Source organism: Heterocephalus glaber, unplaced genomic scaffold (assembly GCF_053883595.1).
Source record: "Heterocephalus glaber isolate CG9 unplaced genomic scaffold, H.glaber_assembly_v1.0 deba00001547, whole genome shotgun sequence".
Lineage (NCBI taxonomy): Eukaryota > Metazoa > Chordata > Mammalia > Rodentia > Bathyergidae > Heterocephalus > Heterocephalus glaber.
This window is the reverse complement of record NW_028258340.1, coordinates 889,963-905,164: the sequence shown is the minus strand read 5'-3', so window position 1 is coordinate 905,164 and position 15,202 is coordinate 889,963. Positions and strand designations below refer to the sequence as shown.

The 15,202-nt window shown below is 39.6% G+C and overlaps 1 protein-coding gene across 3 annotated transcripts in view; it reads right to left on the bottom strand.

Annotated features, from left to right (window-relative positions):
* Positions 1-2,705: 2,705 nt before the first annotated feature.
* Positions 2,706-15,202, bottom strand: part of Znf157 (zinc finger protein 157) — a 32,005-nt gene continuing 19,508 nt past the window's right edge. For 2 of the 3 annotated variants that reach the window (XM_004871587.3, XM_021249629.2), the window contains exons 3-5: positions 5,469-5,595; positions 5,097-5,192; positions 2,706-4,240 (exon numbers count right to left, since the gene is read on the bottom strand). In XM_004871587.3, the coding sequence (XP_004871644.1) occupies positions 3,027-4,240; positions 5,097-5,192; positions 5,469-5,595 (1,437 nt within the window). In that variant the 3' untranslated portion in view covers positions 2,706-3,026. Of the gene's footprint in view, positions 4,241-5,096; positions 5,279-5,468; positions 5,596-15,202 lie in introns of those variants that run through there. The other variant, XM_021249630.2, reaches the window with a different exon arrangement.

Sequence of the window (15,202 nt, the reverse complement as noted above, 5' to 3'; positions counted from 1 at the left end):
AACAGTGATGGACTTGGAGGTGGGGTGTGGGCACCATGCTGGGGCATCATTGTATCCAGACACTGAGCAGTGGCTTCAGTGAGAGATCAATGCAGGGCCAGTGAACACTGTGATTGGGTTTTATGAAGGTCAGAGACACTGAGTGACCAGAAAGGTGAGGCTAATGTGGACTCAGCAGACATTGTGCTGGGAGCTCATAGAAGTTAAAGTCTCTGCTCTTATGATTAACTGAGGATCAGCAGACAGAGTGATGGTAGCTAGGGTACAGTTAACAAATACATTGCTGTGGCAATCCCCAGTACCACATACACACACAAACAAAAGAACAAGGGCTGCTGTACAGGAAACACAGAAAGTGTAATATGCATGTTCAAGTAGATGCTATATTGTATATCTGAGGATCACTAAAATAACCTGGGTCATCATAGCCCTGTGACATTCAGGGAAAAAAAGGAAAAAGTATCTAACACAGTATCAATTTACTGTGGCATAAGGCCACTAAATACTAAAAATAAAAGATTCACTCTTTTCCCCCCTAGTACTGGGGATTGAACTCAGTGCCTTGTCACATTCTAGGCAAGTGCTGTACCATTAATCTATAACCCAGATCTATTTTGAGTCAAGGTCTCACTAAGTTGCTCAATCTGACCTTGAACTTGTGATTCTTCTGGCTCAGCTTCCCAAGTAGCTGAGAATATAGGCATACACCACCACACCAGGCTAGGATTCACTCTTACTGATCAAAAAAGATGTAATAAAAAACATTCTCAGAAAATATGAGAGGTTCATCACAACCTGATCCATTGCCAGAGGAAACTCTACAGGGTATTTTTCAAGCAAATAGGAAAATGATCCTCAATGGAATGTAGAAAGTCATGAAGAGCAACCAAGATGGTGAATATGTGGGTAAAATGAAAAGAATATTGCCCAAATAAGATAAAAATGTTTTGTGGGGAAATGTGTGCTCTCTCTCACACACACATACACTCACACACACACATTTGAACCCCATAACATATCATTATATTTTGAAATATAACACACCATTATGTTTGAAATATGTATGTATATACATGCATATAAGCAAAGTTGCTATTAAAAATTTAGAGGACTGATAATAAGTGCTGGCAATTGTGGAAAAAATGGAAACTTTTTCAAACTGCTCCTGAAGAGTGCAAATTAATAAAATTTGGAGGGAAAAATTCAGTACTTAAAATTTGACAAACTTCTGTATCAATCAGAGACCAGCCAGGACACAGAAAACGCACTCATTATTGATCAAAGAGAAATTATTTGAAATAATTTCCACTAGTTATGAAGTTGTTAATATATAATTGAAGAGACAAAAAGAGAGCATTTAAGTTATCAAGGAAGCAGCAATTAGAGAAAAGCAACCAGGATAAGGTAGTATTGAAGGGATAAAGATGCAATTATTAAAAATTAGAAGAGGGGCCAGGGATGTAGCTCAGTGGTGCTGCACCTGCCTCAAAAGCGCAAGGTCCTGAGTTCGATCCCTGGCGCTGCCCCCCCCCCCCCCAAATTAGAAGGGTGCCAGGCATGATGGCACACAACTATAGTCTCAGCTACTTTGGAGGTTGAGGCAAAAGGCTCAGAAGTTCAAGGCCAGCCCAGGAAACTAAAAAAATAAAGGGGCTGGGAGTGTAGCTCAGTGGTAAAGCACTTCTGGGGTTGATCTCCAATACTGCAAACAAAGAAAAAAATTGAGTAAGGTGCAAGAGGGTACCCTTGTGGCTGGGACTCATACCTCTAAGCATGTAGCACCAGCCAGCTGATGCTTGTCCCGGAGAGGGTGGGTCCTGTAGGCTAGCTTGGGGAATGCTGGAAAACTGCCAACTGGGCAAAACTGCTGCTACAAGGAGCTGTTGCTGCTGTCTCCATGAAGAAGCAAAGGCAGGTGGGCCTTCTAGGAAGAGGGGAGGGGAGGAGAAAGTGTCTTCTGTCTCCAGCCCCAAAGTTGAAATCTAGTATCTCTTATTGGAATGGCCCTACACAGAGGAGCTGGCAAGGCAGAAATGTGGTTTGTAGAGTCACAAAGCACAGTCTAGAGGGATAACTTTGGAGCTGGAGCACAGAAGTTTAATAACTGGCACATTTCTATATACTGTGATCCAGCAGTTCCACTTCTAGGCTTAAACATGAAACACAGAAACAATACATCTTCCACTACAAGAATGGAGAGAGGAATGAGTAAACCAGACCTGCATTTATCAACATAAATCTGCGGAAGGTAACATCACATGGAAAAAAGCTGGCTGCTGAATTTTAACTAGCGCGATACCAGTTATGGAAAAATCTAACCAGACAATATAGTACTGTATACTGCAGACTTCATACTATACAAAAATCTCACAGTATAGCCAGGTGCAGTGGTGCATGCCTGTAATCCCAGCACTCTAGGAGGCTGCGGTGGGAGGATCAAAAGTTTGAGCCCAGCCCATGCAACTCAGCAAGAGCCTGTCTCAAAATAAAAAAGTGCTGGGGATGTAGCTTAGTGCAAAGGCCTTGGGTTCAATCCCCAGGACAAAGAAAAAAAAACACCTCACAATAAAGTTAAATCTAAATGTTAAAAAAACCTTTGACTTCAGAGAGAAGTATAGATGAATATCATTACCTTGAAACTGATGATAGTAAAACATAACGCTTTTAAAGAACAAACATAATCTGGGAGAAGATACTGCAACACATACGACTGAAAAGTTTTATAATCTCATAAATTAAAACAATGGCATTTAAACCAGGAAGAAGATAAACAGCCCATTTTAAAATAATGGGCAAATGATAGGAACAGTCAATGCATTAAAGAAAACATCCAAATGGTCAATGGACACATAAGATGTTCAACCTCAACTCGAAATGGGGAAATACAATAGAAAACAATAATGTTTTATATTCTGAGGGGACCAGGACCTGGTTTACACCAATCTAGGTACAACATTGTGACAGGTACTCTTCATGCTTTGGTGATCAGATGCTCCAAGGGCCTTGATCCGATGCAGAAGAGGGATTCAGGGAGGAGCTTTCTTCATGGCACAAGGCCAAGTCCGGCCTACATGAGTCCTCTGATGTTCTGTGAGGTGTGCTTTGCGGCAGAAAGCCTTGCCACATTCCTGACACTCAAAAGGTCTCTCTCCTGTGTGAATTCGCTGATGCTCAATGAGGCGTACTTTCACATAGAAGGCATTTCCGCACTCACTACATTCGTAAGGTTTCTCTCCTGTGTGAGTTCTCCGGTGCTGACAAAGGGATTTCTTCATACTAAAGATTTTCCCACATTCACTGCACTGGTAGGGTTTCTCTCCTGAATGCATCCTTTGGTGTTCAATGAGGCGAGCTTTTACATAGAAGGCATTACCACATTCGTTACATTCATAAGGTTTCTCTCCTGTGTGAATTCTCTGATGGATGCCAAGAGATGAGTGCACCCTGAAAGATTTCCCACATTCATTACACTGATAGGGTTTTTCGCCTGTGTGGGTTCTCTGATGATTATTGAGAGTCATCTTCATTCGGAAGAATTTCCCACATTCTCCACATTCGTAGGGTTTTTCCCCTGTGTGAATTCTCTGATGTTGATTTAGAGATTTCTTGGCCCGGAAGTTCTTCCCACAGTCCCCACATTCATAGGGTTTCTCCCCCGTGTGAGTTCTCTGGTGTTGGGTAAGGGATATCTTGACACGAAATGTTTTCCCACATTCGCCACACTCGTAGGGCTTCTCTCCTGTGTGGGTTCTCTGGTGAATTGTGAGAGTGGCCTTCTCTGAAAAGGTTTTCCCACAGGCCATACATTTGTAGGGTCTCTCTCCTGTGTGTGTTCTCCGATGCAGAATGAGTTGTGACTTTCTGCCAAAAGATTTCCCACATTCGTGACATTCAAAGGGCTTCTCTCCTGTGTGGGTTTTCTGATGAGCAATGAGGTAGGATCTTGCACTGAAGGTTTTTGCACACTCACCACATCCATAGGGCCTCTCCCCCGTGTGTATTCTCAGATGTTCAATGAGGTTTGATTTCCTGCAGTATGCTTTCCCACATTCATGACATTCAAAGTTTTTATCTCCCGCGTGTGTTCTTTTATGTCTGACAAAGGCTGTTTCCTCATGGAAACCTTTGCCACATCCATTATAGTCGACATTTTCATTCAAAGTTGGAACCTTCTGATTCGCAAGAAGGTTGAGGGCAATGCCCCCAACTGAAGTGTTGCCACACAGCAGAGAGAGGGATTCTTTAAAAGCAAATCAGAGCATGTCATTCACATAAATTCCCAAAATAGCCAATCACAGTATACAATTAAGCTCCTTAACCTAGCCTTCTCGCTAGGTATCATTTGGCCCCCCTGCAAATTCACTGATGCCACTTCTTAACATTCTCCCCATCTCTCACCCTGACCTTTTTGCTAGTCCTAGGATATGTCACCCTGTCCAGGCTTGACACTCACAATTCTCTGCCCAGAATACTTAAAACCTACATGGCCCCATCTCACTCACTTCACTGATGTTTGTGCACTAATGTTAACCTCATCAAAATGCCTTCCTTGATCATGTTCTCTAAATGTACACAATAGTGGCTAACTTTCTTATCTTGCACTGACTTTCTTTTTACCACTAAACACATTATGTATTTGCTTCTGGTTGCCTTCCCTCATTAGCTTGTAAGCTCTAAGAAAAGACAGATTTTTTTTTCACTGCTGGGTCTCCATGTAGAGTGTGACCAGCATATACTTGGTACTCACTTAAAGTTTGGTGAATGACTAAATAAATGTATGTATGAATGGATGGCTGAGATTAGAAGGCACCCAAGGCAATGGAGAGGAGGAAAAATAAATGTCCAGGAGGAGGCAGAGGTCAATAAGAATAGTGGATAACTTTACAAAAATCACAGTAAAATAAGCACTGACATGTAAGCAAAATACTGAGAAGTGCAATTTAGGGTCTGAAGTGTGTAGACCTTCTGTCATTTTCAAAGAGCTTAGGCCTCTAAAAAGAGATTCCTGGAAAATACTGTATGAGGCTAAGCTTTGACCTGAATTACTGGGATCTTATTTCCCCTGTGCTCCATATGTCTGGTTCTTGCTCACTTACCGGCATAAGCATGGCCTGAGGATTCCTCCTCTAATATCCACAGCTCTTCTCCTCGCTCCAACTTGAAGATCATCTCTGGTTTGGCCACGCAGAGGCCTGTTAATGGGAAATGGCATAGGACATGGACCAAGATGTCTCAACTTTAGGGCCTCTGATGGAGGAATAAGGTGCATCTTCATGAGCTGCATGAGGAAGGGGGCCGATTTAAACCTTTCATTGGGGAGGTCAGAACATATACATTCTTCCTGGTGCCCTGAACTGACCAGTCAGCTGTGACCCTTGAATCTGAAACTAAAACACAGAACTCTGCAGAGGCTGTACATGTTACAGCAACCACACCCCACCAAGAGTCATACAGACAAGCATCCTCACCCACAGATGCCAGGTTGCTGTAGGTCTCCAGCATCACGTCCTTGTGCATGGTTCTCTGTGCGGGGTCTAGTCTGTGCCATTCCTGCCGGGTGAAATCCACAGCCACATCCTCAAATGACACGGATCCCTGTAACAACAATTTGCAATGATCAGAATGGGATGCATGAAAAAGCTGTGTGAGCACAAATCCGCTCCCTGGAGCCCTACTGAGCCAGTAAGAAAGAGTCACATGGATCTATGATTTGGTATCTTAGTTGGTATTATACTTTTAAGGGGGCATAAAAAGCCCTGTCATTGCATTAATGTATTAATTCATGAAGAAAAGATTATTAGATGACCGCATTAAGACTATATGCCTGGACCTGTGCACATTTCTAAGGAAATGAAGAAACCACAGGATCTGTACTCAGGGAGCTCATATGTGCAAGAGAAATGCTAGATAAGTAAAGACACAGTAAACAAAAATATGGGTAAGTATAATAGACTTTCCCTCTCCTCTCAAGAGTTCTAAATTATGTTTAACACCTGCAAAAGTTAATATACTATTTGATGTGGTTCTAAATATATATATAGATGAAACATTTAAGAATATTACTTTACAAACAGGGAAGAGCAAAGAGGATTAAAGGGAGGCAAACTTTCTACACAGTTCTACGAACTGTTAAAATGACTATAGCAGTAGGCTGTGTTAAATTATGTACATAATGTAACCCTTTTTTTTCAATAATGGTGATTGAACCCAGGGTCTTTGCACTGAGCTGCATCCCAGTCCTTTTTTGCTTTTTGCTTTCTTTTATTTTGATTTATTTAAAAATTTTTATTAGTACATGCTTGCAGTACATAATGTTTACATTCCTTGCGGAGAGTTGGCACATGTACATAACACATCTTGATTCCTTTTTTCATTCCCTTTCCCTCCCTTTTTCCTCCCTCCATCTCTTGATCTCTTTCCCCTTTGAGAAAGATCTATCTCCCTACTTACTGTTCTCTATCTTTTATTTTGCTCTATTTATAATTTGGGCTTCTGGTTTTTGTTTTGAAAAAAAGCCTTGCTAATTTGTTATGTTCCCTAGGCTGGGCTCAAACTTGCCATCCTCCTAGAGTGCTGGGATTACAGATGTGTGCCACCATGCCTGGCTGAAAGCAACCTTTTAAAAAGCTGTAAAGAAATACATGAAAAAACATTACATATGAATCAAAATGGAATTCTAAAAAATGTTCTAGTAGCAGACAGGAAGATAGGAGAAAACAAAATAGAGTTTCCATTTCAATCCACCATCAATGTGTATGCTCTTTGGCTAGCGACCTGCATATTGCCCTGCCTTGTGTCCCCAGGTCTAACCTGTTTCTTCTTTTCCCTTAATTTCTGGTGGAACTGCCACCAAGATACAGATACTTTGAGAAACCCTTACAAGGAAGACTCACTTGCCATGCTGGAATATGATAGAAAATGTAAAGGCCAACATTCCGAATAAGGAAGAAATTCCTCTTGATCAGCAAAGACTGACATTTGCTGGGAAGCAACTGGAAGACAGATGTGTGTGGCATGATCAAAATACAATGAATATTTAAATTTTAAATATTTATAGTAAAAGACATTAATCACCCTCAAAATACTCCCCATGTAACTTCAAACACACTTATCATTCATGCCACTTTCCAAAGCAGTTTTGGAAGTCTTCTTTTGTATGTGTTTTTATGAGATGTGATTAAAAAATACAATGAATGCTGCTGCTGAATGCCATCCATCACAAAGGCAGGCTCATAAAAACATTACTGTATCCTTATCCACCTTATTTACTGAATTTGGCACCGTATGACTTCTGGCTCTTTCTCAAAGTCAAAATGACTATGAAAGGTAAATGTTTTGAATCGATTTGGGATATAGAGGCAGTCACAACAACACAACTGATGACACTCATGAAAGAGAACTTCCAGAAGTGCTTCAGATAAGTGAGTTCAAAGCAAGGGGGAGTATCTTGAAAGGGATTGATGGCAATGTGTCTTTTATTGTAGTAAACTTACTTAAACATTCACCTTATTTTTCACTGCACCTCACCTTTGATCTTACTACAACATTCAAAAGGAGTCCAGGTTTCATGCTGAGACTTTGGGGTGGTACTAATAACAAAAGGAGTCATATCACTCCCAAGATGAAGGAACATAAGAGAAAAAAGATTAAGCTAGCTGTCCTGAAATACTACAAGGTGACTGAGAGTGGCAAAATTAGTTGCCTTCATCAGGAGTGCCTTTCAAATGAACGGAGCTGGGAGTTTCTATGAGTGGTCACTTTGACAGACATTAATGTAGTAAATGTTATCTGACTTATTGCCTCAACAAACCAGTAGACAAGAAAACAAAGAGCTGGGCATGGTGCCACACACCTGAATTTGGGAGGCTGAGGCAGGAGGATTGTAAGTTTGAAGCCAGCCTGGGCTACATAGTGAAACCCTGTCTTTAATTAATTAATTAATTAATTAACTAAAACAGTTTTAAAATGGAACAAATGAAATAGCAAGAACACATACAAAATAAAAACTGGTAGACTTAAATCCTAGCAGATCAATAATTACATAAAATGTAATCTAAATACACCAATAAAAAGACAGATTGATAAGCAGTTTCAAAGTATGACCCAAATGCATGCTGTCTAAAATAAAGGCACTTTGAATATAGTAATATGGGTGGGCTGAATGTAAAAGTATGAAAAGAGACATGCTATGCAAATATTAATCAAAAGAAAGAAGTAGTTATATTAATATCAGATAATGTCAGCCGGGGATTTAGCTCAGTGGTTCCGGCGCCTGCCTCGAAAGAGCAAGGTCTCGAGTTCAATCCCCGAAATCAGATTTTAAAAATCAGATAATATAGACTTCAGGGAATAAAAAATACCAGAGACAGTGCTCTGGTTTGATTATCCCCTCAAAAACTCATGTTTAAATTTAGTTGCATCATACCCATGTTTATAGCAGCACAACTCATAATAGTTAAATCTTGGAAGCAGCCTATATGTTTGTCAACAGGTGAATGGCTAAAAAATGTGGTATTTACACACCATCGAGTACTACTCTGTCACAGAGAAGGATAAACTTGTGTCATTTGTAGGAAAATTGATGCACCTTAAGACTATAATGTTAAGTGAAATAAATCAGACACACAATACGCTTTCTCTTATATGAGAAACCTAAAGCATAAATAACTTAAAGAACAAAATAAAGGATGGATAATAGAAGTCAAGGAGATAGATCTTTTGCAAATAGGTAAGGGATCTAGAAATGAAGAGAGGGGAGGGTAAGGGGAAGTAAAAAGACGAGTTATGTACTCATACCAATTCCCTACAATGAATGTAATCACTGTGTACGTCAAACATGTACTAATAAAAAAAATTGGAAAAAATAAAATGAAAAATTTATCAATCAAAGACAAATGAACTTCAAAAAAAGAAATCTAGTTGCCATTGTAACAGTATTACGAGGGGAGCTGGGTGTGGTGGCACACACCTGTGATCCCAGAACTCTGGGAGGCAAGACGACCACAATTTCAAGGCCAGCCTGGGCACAACTTAAATTCTCAAAATTAAAAAATATAAATGGCTGGTAGGGTGCCCCTAGGTTCAATCCCCTGTACTGCAGGAAAAAATTGGTAACTTAAAAAAGTGAGGGTTCTGTCCTATGAACAGATTAATGGTATTATTTCAAGAGTGAGTTCATTGCTGAGGCTAGGTTCACCCATTTTTGTTCTCATGTTTTGCTTTTCCACCATTCTGCCATGTGATTCCTTCCATAATACAATACAGCAAGAATGCTCTCACTAGATGCTGGCACCTTCCCAGCCTCCAGAACTGTGAGGCAATACATTTCTGTTCATTTTAAATTATCCAATCTCAGATATTCTGTTCTAGCAGCACAAACGGACTGAGACAGAGGATATATAATAAAGAGATCAACCATCAAGAAGGACATAGAAACCTAAATGTGTATGAATCAAACAGCAGAAACAAAAGTTAATGAAACTGAAAGCAGAAATAAACAAATTGAGAGTTGGAAATTCCAACACCCCTCCTCTCAAAAAATTACAGAAAAACTAAATAGAAAATAAGCAGGAAAACCAAATAACTCAACAATACGATGAACTAAGAGAATCTACTTAACATTTATAGAATACTCTACCCAACAATAGCAGAATATTTTTTTCAAGTAACTATAGAACATATGCCATATTTAGGACACATAATAAACCTCAATAAACTTAGAATTGAAATCATACAAGGTGTGTTATCTGACCACACTAGAATCAAACTGGGAGCACTTGCTTTGGCAGCACATATACTAGAATCAAACTGGGAATCAACAACAGTAAAACACTAGGAAAATCTCTAAACACTTTGAAATTTGAACAACACAGTTGGGCTGGAGGTGGAACTCAGTGGGAGACCACTGCTTAGCATGTATGAGGCCCTGGGTTTCATCCACAGCATTGAAGAAACACACACACACACACACACACACACACACACACATACACACACAGTAATTTCTGTTTGGTTCAATTAGGATTTCAAGGAAAATTAAAAAATATATTGAGGGCCTGCAGATGTAGCTCAGTGGTAGAGCACTTGCCTAGTATGTGTGAGGCAATGGGTTCCATCCGTACCACTGCAAAAGAAAAATACACTGAACCATATGAAAACACAACATATCAATTTGTGAGAGACACATAAAGCAATTCTGAATATATGAAACAAACTTCTTATTCTTAGCCTGCAGATATCAAAAGAATAATAAAGAATATTATTGTGAAAGTTAACATTATCAAAATGGAGTCATTTGTGTCAACTCTAACAAAAAATAAATAAATAAACCTGAGAGATTATGAAGGAAGGGTTCTCATACATGATTGCCTGATAACAACTATCACAAACAAAGCCAGAACCAAAAGCTTGCATAAGGGCCACCACAAACTTAAACAAAAGGTATTTCTGCAGGGCATCTGCCCAGCAACTGTTCAACCTTATACTGATGTCACCCTTATTTTTTTCATTTTTTTATTCATTAAGTTTATTGGTACATTTTAGGTATACAATATGATGACATTCATCATTGGGAATTTGTACATGATATGTCTTGGTTCTTATTTTTTTCCCCATTCCCCCGCCCTCCCTCCCTATTTACAAAGACTTTGTTTCTGTTTTTTCCTTTTTTCATATTTATTCCTTTCCCTTCTTTCCTTTTCCACTCCCCCTTCCCCTTCCCTTTTGGACCTTTTCTTTCAAAATATCAGTATAATCTTTCTTGGTTTTGCCTTTAAAAACTTCCCCTCACCTCAACTCCTTTAAATACGCTTAGTTTACTATAGCATATATATTCCCTTTGCAATTTTATTTCCCAAATAAAATTTGATTTTGCTTTGATTTTAATGTCTTTGTGTTTCTCTCAGTCAACAAATCTACACATATAATTTCAATAGCTTAGATGAAATATGCTAATTCCCATAAATGATCACAAGTAACCTGATATGAAATAGATAATATTGTTGCCAATCAGCCTTGGGTTCTTTTGCATGATTCAGATGGAAATCACGAATCAGCATAGTGCAGCTCTGGTAGCATCCCTGATGTCACCAGATGACACCTGGTAATGTGAGAGGCCAACAGTTGACACAGCCAGCTCTACTGGGTGCTGGCCTCTGCTACTGCTGGCTGCCGCCTTTCAGTGCCAGCTTGTGCTGGACACTGTAGATCAACTCTACCAAGTACTAGTCTCTGTTACTGTTGGCCACTGCCTTCCAATGCTGGCTTGTGCTGGTCACCATAGGTCAACTCTACCAGGTGTTGGTCTCTGCTACTGCTGGCTGGCACCTTCTAGTGCCAGCTTAGACTGGACACTGCAGATCAACTCTACCTGGTACTGGTCTCTGGAGATCTTTGGTGTTAACAGTTCTGAGAGTATATATATATATTTTTTTTTTTTTGAAATTACCACTCTGTTCACACTTCTTAGGATAAAAATCACAAGTAGATTTATAAGACTTTTGGAGCCCACTCAACCGAAGAAATAAATCATGAGCAGGATCACAGGAACACTAAAGCAAGTCTTTATTTTAATAGGGTCAGTGCTGCACCACAGGGGGATTAGTACACAGGAGGGAGCCCTCCTAGACTAAAACCTGAGAAGTGGCCAGAAAGTGTTGCTTATATAGCAGCTTGCAGGCCTGTTTCAGTGAGCATCAGGGCTGAAACTTGCTAGGAATGTTGAGCATGCAAATAAGGAGCCCAGATCCCTTCCTCCCTCACCTTAGTCATTCCATATGCCCTCTCCCTTCTTCAAAAATGTAACAGTGTTTCTGAAGTGGTGGGAGTTGGGGAGGGGCACTATGCTGTCTGTCATGCTATCTGTCTGGCTGTACTCATGTTGGAGTGGAGAGTGGCAGTTTGAGAGCCAGGGAGGACACTGCCAGATAGCCAGGGAAGACATTGAAGCGAACTTCCCCAGCCCACTGTGGTGCAAGAGGGAGCAAAGGGAAGTGAGGGGAATGTCCCCCCTCCAGCTGGCAAGGGGAAAACTGAGAGTCAGGTGGTTCCCATCTTTCTCAATATGATTAGCCCTAAAACTATAAAGAGCATTGAAAATGGGTCTGCCAAGTCTTGAGCTGGAATCTCCAGAATCATGAGCCAAAAAAACTTTTCTTTTTACAAGTTAAAAATGTATATATTAGGGGAATGGAATCTGTTATTTTAACGGGGGGGGGGGAGGAAAACTCCTAGCCCAGACGATTTTAGTAAATGTTTTTATTTTTTTTCAGTGCAAAGGATCAAACCTTGAGCCTCATATATGCTAGGCAAGCACTCTACCACCAAGCTACACCCCCTGCCCACCATACTGTTATTTAAAATTATTTTTGGTACCGGAGATTGAACTCAGGACCTTGCGTTTGCAAGGCAGCTAAATCCCCGACCCCCACCATACTTTCAAACATGAATTAACACTGTTATGGTTTAGATCTAAAATGTTCCCCAAAGGAAAGTGATTGTATCACAAGGTTTCTAATCTCATCAACGGATCAATACATTTTTTAATTTATAGATGAATGAGCTACAGGGGCTGAGGGCCAGTTGGATGAGGTGGGTCATTGAGAGTGCCTTCTGAGGGTACATCTCTGGTTCTGGTTCTTTTCAAGTTTCTCTGCTTCCTGGCTGTCATGGGTTGAACAGCTTTCTTCTGCCATGCCTTTCCACCCTGGAGCCAGGCAACCATGGCCTGAAGCCTCTGAAACTGTGAGCCCAGATAAATCTTTTCTACCTCAAGCTATGAATGATAGGTATTTGGTCCCAGAGACAAAAAGCTGACTAATACAAATCCCAATTACACAATATCTTCCAGGAACTAAAAAAGAGGAGAAAACACTTCCTAACTCATTCTATGAAGCTAGTATTTCCCTGTGACAGGATGAAAAAGGGCAGCCAAAAGAAATACATACATTTCTTAGTCCTTGGAACCTATGAATAGCACCTTAATAGCAACAAAGAGTCTTTGCAGCTATGACTAAGTTAAGGATCTTGAGATGGGGAGATTATTCTGGTTCCTAAATGCAATTATGTGTATCACATTAAGAGGGAGGCAGAAGAAGATTTGACATGCAAAGATGGGACTATGAAGATTGAACAGAAAGAGATTTAATGATGCTGGACATACAAGACTGGATGCAACCCTCAGAAACAAGCAACCCACTTTCCTCTAAAGCCTCCAGAGGAAGAATAGCCTGACAACATGTTGATTTTGGCCCAGTGGTACTGAGTTTGGACTTCTGAATTTCAGAAGCATAAGAAAATACATTTCTACATTTATTGTTATTGTTTTTGAGGTAAGGTCTTGCTATGTTGACCAGACTAGCCTTGAACTTGTGGGCTCAATTGATATGCCTGATTCAGCTTCCCCGGGAGCTGAGACTACAGGTGTATACCACCACACCTGGCTAATTTCTTGTTCTGAACCACCAAGTTCATGGTAATTTGTTCCAGTATCCACAGCAAACTAATACATTCACTGATTACAAACTCATATAAATATAACATAGAAACAGAAAACTAAAGCCAGTATAAGCAAAAAATTTCAACAGGATAATAGCAAACAGAATTGAGTAAGATATTAAAGAATTATATATCATGACCAAGTCAGATTTTTTCCACTGATGCAAGACCAACTCAATATTCAAAAAGCAATCCATGTAATCCACATTAACAGGATGAAGTCTGTTTTGTTACTAACAGAATATTGGAGACTAGATAATTTATAAAGATACATTTCTTCTCTCACAATTCCAGAGGGAAAGAAGTCTAAAAGCAAGGCACCAGCAGGTTCTGTCTCTGGGTCCCAGATGGTGCTTCATGCCCTGCTGTACCATTATCATTACATTAATGGCAGAAGACTGAAAATCAAGGATAAGGCAAGGACATTCATTCACACAACTCTTATGCAACACAGTGCTAGATGTTCTAGCCAGTAAAATAAGACAAGAAATGAAAATTATAGGCAAACAGAATAAAAAGGAAGAAATAAGCTATTTCCATTTACAGATGACATGATTGCCTATATAGAAACTCCCAAGGAATTTGCCCACAATAAAACCCCTTCTAGAACTAATAATTGAATTCTGTAAGAGTATAAGCAACAAAATAGACATATAAAAATCAGTTACATTTCTGTATATTAGTAATAAAAATGTGAATACCAAATAAAAGATACAACTACTCAATAGAAGCCAAAATACTTAAGTGTAAACCTAACAAAATATGGCAAGACTTGTACATTCAATACCACAAACTCTGATTAAAGAAATGAAAGAAATTCTAAAAACTTGATTAAATTGTTCATGGATTGGAAGACAACATTCTCCCAAAACTGATAGGCAGGTTTAAAGCGATTCCTATAAAAATCCCCCAAATTTTGTGAATATTAGGCAAGATTATTCTAAAATTTATGACAGAAGACAAAGAAATTAGAATAACTAAAATTTCTGAGAAAGAATGTGACAGGAATCAGCCTAGCAATTTTAAGACATATCATGTAGCTATGGTAACCAAGATTACCAAGCATAGACAAATGGAACAAAGTAAGAAATAGAAGTAAAAGCAATTCAATAGTGAAGATGCTGCCTGCCTCGCAAGCGCAAGGTCCTGAGTTTGATCCTTGGTACCAAAAAAAAAAAAAAAAAAAAATAGTGAAGAGACAACCTTTTAGAAAAAAACTTTTTAAAAATCTCAGAAGAAAACTTTTGGGATTTAGGTTTGGAGAAAGTTTTCAGATCTGACACCCAAAGTATAAAATGTTAAAGGGAAAATTAGTAAATTGGACCTTTAAAATTTAATTTTTTTTCTGTGAAAAAGTTTTTCTGTTAAGAGAAAGAAAAGAAGCCAAGTGTGGTGTAGTGCTGGGGTTAGAACCCAGGGGCTCTTGTATGTTAGGTAAGTGCTCTACCACTGAACTACAGCTACAGCCCAAACACTTTAAAAAATTTTTAAAAGAAAACAGGATCCAGAAAGGGTGGTGTACACCTGTAATCCAGAACTCTGGGAGGTTGAGGCAAAAGAGGTGCAAGTTTGAGCCCAGCCTGGGCAATCCTATGTAGCAAGACCTTGTCTCAAAAGGAGAAGGGGAGAGAGGGAGAGGGAGAGGGAGAGAGGGAGAGAGAGAGAGAAAGAGAGAGAGAGAGAGAGAGAGAGAGAGAGAGAGAGAGAG